The 2,500-nt window shown below is 35.2% G+C and overlaps 1 protein-coding gene across 4 annotated transcripts in view; it reads right to left on the bottom strand.

Moving 5' to 3' along the window:
- Window positions 1-674: 674 nt before the first annotated feature.
- Window positions 675-2,500, bottom strand: part of LOC126999481 (ras-related protein RabZ-like) — a 28,884-nt gene continuing 27,058 nt past the window's right edge. For all 4 annotated transcript variants that reach the window (XM_050862110.1, XM_050862111.1, XM_050862112.1 and 1 more), the window contains exon 4: window positions 675-978. In XM_050862110.1, the coding sequence (XP_050718067.1) occupies window positions 782-978 (197 nt within the window). In that variant the 3' untranslated portion in view covers window positions 675-781. The remainder of the gene's footprint in view (window positions 979-2,500) is intronic.

Below are 2,500 nucleotides of genomic sequence, written 5' to 3' on the forward strand. Positions count from 1 at the left end.
TCCAGTTGCTAAGAAAAAAATACCGCAGGTAGAGAATTGCAGAATAGTTTAACAGATAAAAGTAGTGTGTGTGTGTGTGTGTCTATATATATGTATGTGTGTGTGTGTTTATATATATATATATATATATATATATATATATACATACATACTGAATCTAGCTGTTAAGAAAGATATTTGAGCTTAGAGAAATTTACAGAATAAACCCACAAAATAATTGAGTGTCAGCGAACATAGTTGATCACAGAAGAAAATCTTATATATATATATATATATATATAGAGATATATATATATATATATATATATATATATATATATATATATATATATATATATATATATATATATATATATATATATATATATATATATATATATATATATATATATATATATATATATATATATATATATATATATATATATATATATATATATATATATATATATATATATATATATATATATATATATATATATATATATATATATATATATATATATATATATATATATATATATATTATTTTTCAGAAAGTATGTTCGTCATGTGCATAAGTTATAAAGTAAATTGTATTCATATGCCTAACTATAGGTATTGTACTACACAATATAATACAGTCTCATGTACAGGACTTCACAGAATATAAATATGTGGATGAAAAGAGGCTGCGGTGATGACGGGAGGGTCGGGAAAGTTTGTGGCGTGTGAAATGCGCGCACGAACGGCAGCTTGGTAGTGTAAGGGTTAACCCACCACTTCCACCTGTCCCCAAAGCTTACCTCTGCTCCTTGTCCTTCTTGTTCCCGGCTATCACCATGGGCACCCGGTTCGTCCCTCCTCTTAACCTCCTTCGACTGCCGGAGAGCGAGGCTGAGGCACACTGCTTCGTCTCCAGGATCTGCTCTCGTAGGCGTAGGATCTCGTCCCAGGATTCCCGGGAGTCCCACGAGAAGACCAGCACGAAGAGATCACCTGTAGGATAGGAAGAATAGGATTGGTATGATTTTAGGATGGTTAGATGAAGGATATGGATGGTAAGGAAGGGAGGTTGTGTATGTATATATATTTGTGACTATATTTTGTGTTTATGGTGATGGGAAGGATGATGGTGAGTGAGTATGAGTATGGTGAGTGTAGTGATGCCTATGGTGAACAGATGGTGAGGGAGAGAGGAAGGGAGAGAGAGAGAGCGGAAAGAAGTGGAAGGGAGAAAATCGAAGGAGTGATTGGAAGGGAGACAGGTAATGAAGAAGGAAGGGAGGAAAACGAAGGAGAAGTGATGGGAAAGGAGACAATTGATGAAGAAGGAAGGGAAGAAAACGAAGGAGTGATGGGAAGAGAGTCAGATGCTGAACGAAGGAAGGAAAGGAGGAAGGGAAAAGGCAAATGGGAGGAAAACGAGGGAGTGAGGTAGGAAGGCAGGGAAAGCGGACAAAGTTTGGTTCGAGTTTGGAGAAGGGGAAGAATGGGAGGGAGGGAAAGTTAGACGCGGAGAGAGGAAAGACGGAGAGCGAAATTATGAGAAAGGGAAGAGAGGAACGGAGGAGATAGAGAAGAGAGTAAGAATAAATAAAGAATAAATAAAACTGAGAGTAAGATAGGAATAAGGACATAGGAAGGTCGAAATAACTGACAGTATAAGAAAAGAAAATATAAAAATGGATAAATAAGAGAAAATAAAATAGTAATGACAGGATACAGAAGGAGAAATAAGATAACTAGAAGAATGAAAATAGTACTGATAATGATAGTAAGAGAGAATGAAAGGAGAGGAGAAGGAACAGAAATTGGAAAAAAAGTGAAGAATTAGGAAAAGGGAAGAAAAAGAAGGAAGTATGGAGAGAGAGAGAGAGAGAGAGAGAGAGAGAGAGAGAGAGAGAGAGAGAGAGAGAGAGAGAGAGAGAGAGAGAGAGAGAGAGAGAGAGAGAGAGAGAGAGAGAGAGAGAGAGAGTAAAAAAAGGTAGGTAAGACATAAGGGAAAGAAAGAGGAAGTGGAATAAAATGATGAAAAAAATGAGAGAAGAGGAAGATAAACTAGATAATAATGATAATGATAATAATAATAGTAGGGTAGAAGGAAGAAAAAGAAGGAAATTCGGGACATAAAGAAAGAAGAATAAGTAGAAAACAATGATAAAAAGAAGAAGTATAGAAAGACAAACTAGATGAAAATAGTAACTTAGAAGGAAAAGATAATTAGCAAGAACATAAAGAAAGAAGAATAAGTAAAAAAACCCAATAATAAAAGAAGGAAATAATAGAAAGACAAGCTAGATAATATTAAGTTAGAAGGAAAAGAAGATTAACAAGAACATAAAAAAAAGACCAAGTAGAAAATATTGATTATAAAAGGAAAGTGAGTAAGATAAGGACGGGCCAGAGTGCAAGGTAATGGAACGTAAGGAGGGAATGAAGTTAAGGCGAGGGACGAAGACTAAATTGGAGGGACACGTGCAGGGGAGGAAAAAGAGGGAGGTGAGCCATGAAGGAGAGG

The sequence above is a fragment of the Eriocheir sinensis genome, chromosome 16 (genome assembly GCF_024679095.1).
Source record: "Eriocheir sinensis breed Jianghai 21 chromosome 16, ASM2467909v1, whole genome shotgun sequence".
Taxonomy (NCBI): Eukaryota; Metazoa; Arthropoda; class Malacostraca; order Decapoda; family Varunidae; genus Eriocheir; species Eriocheir sinensis.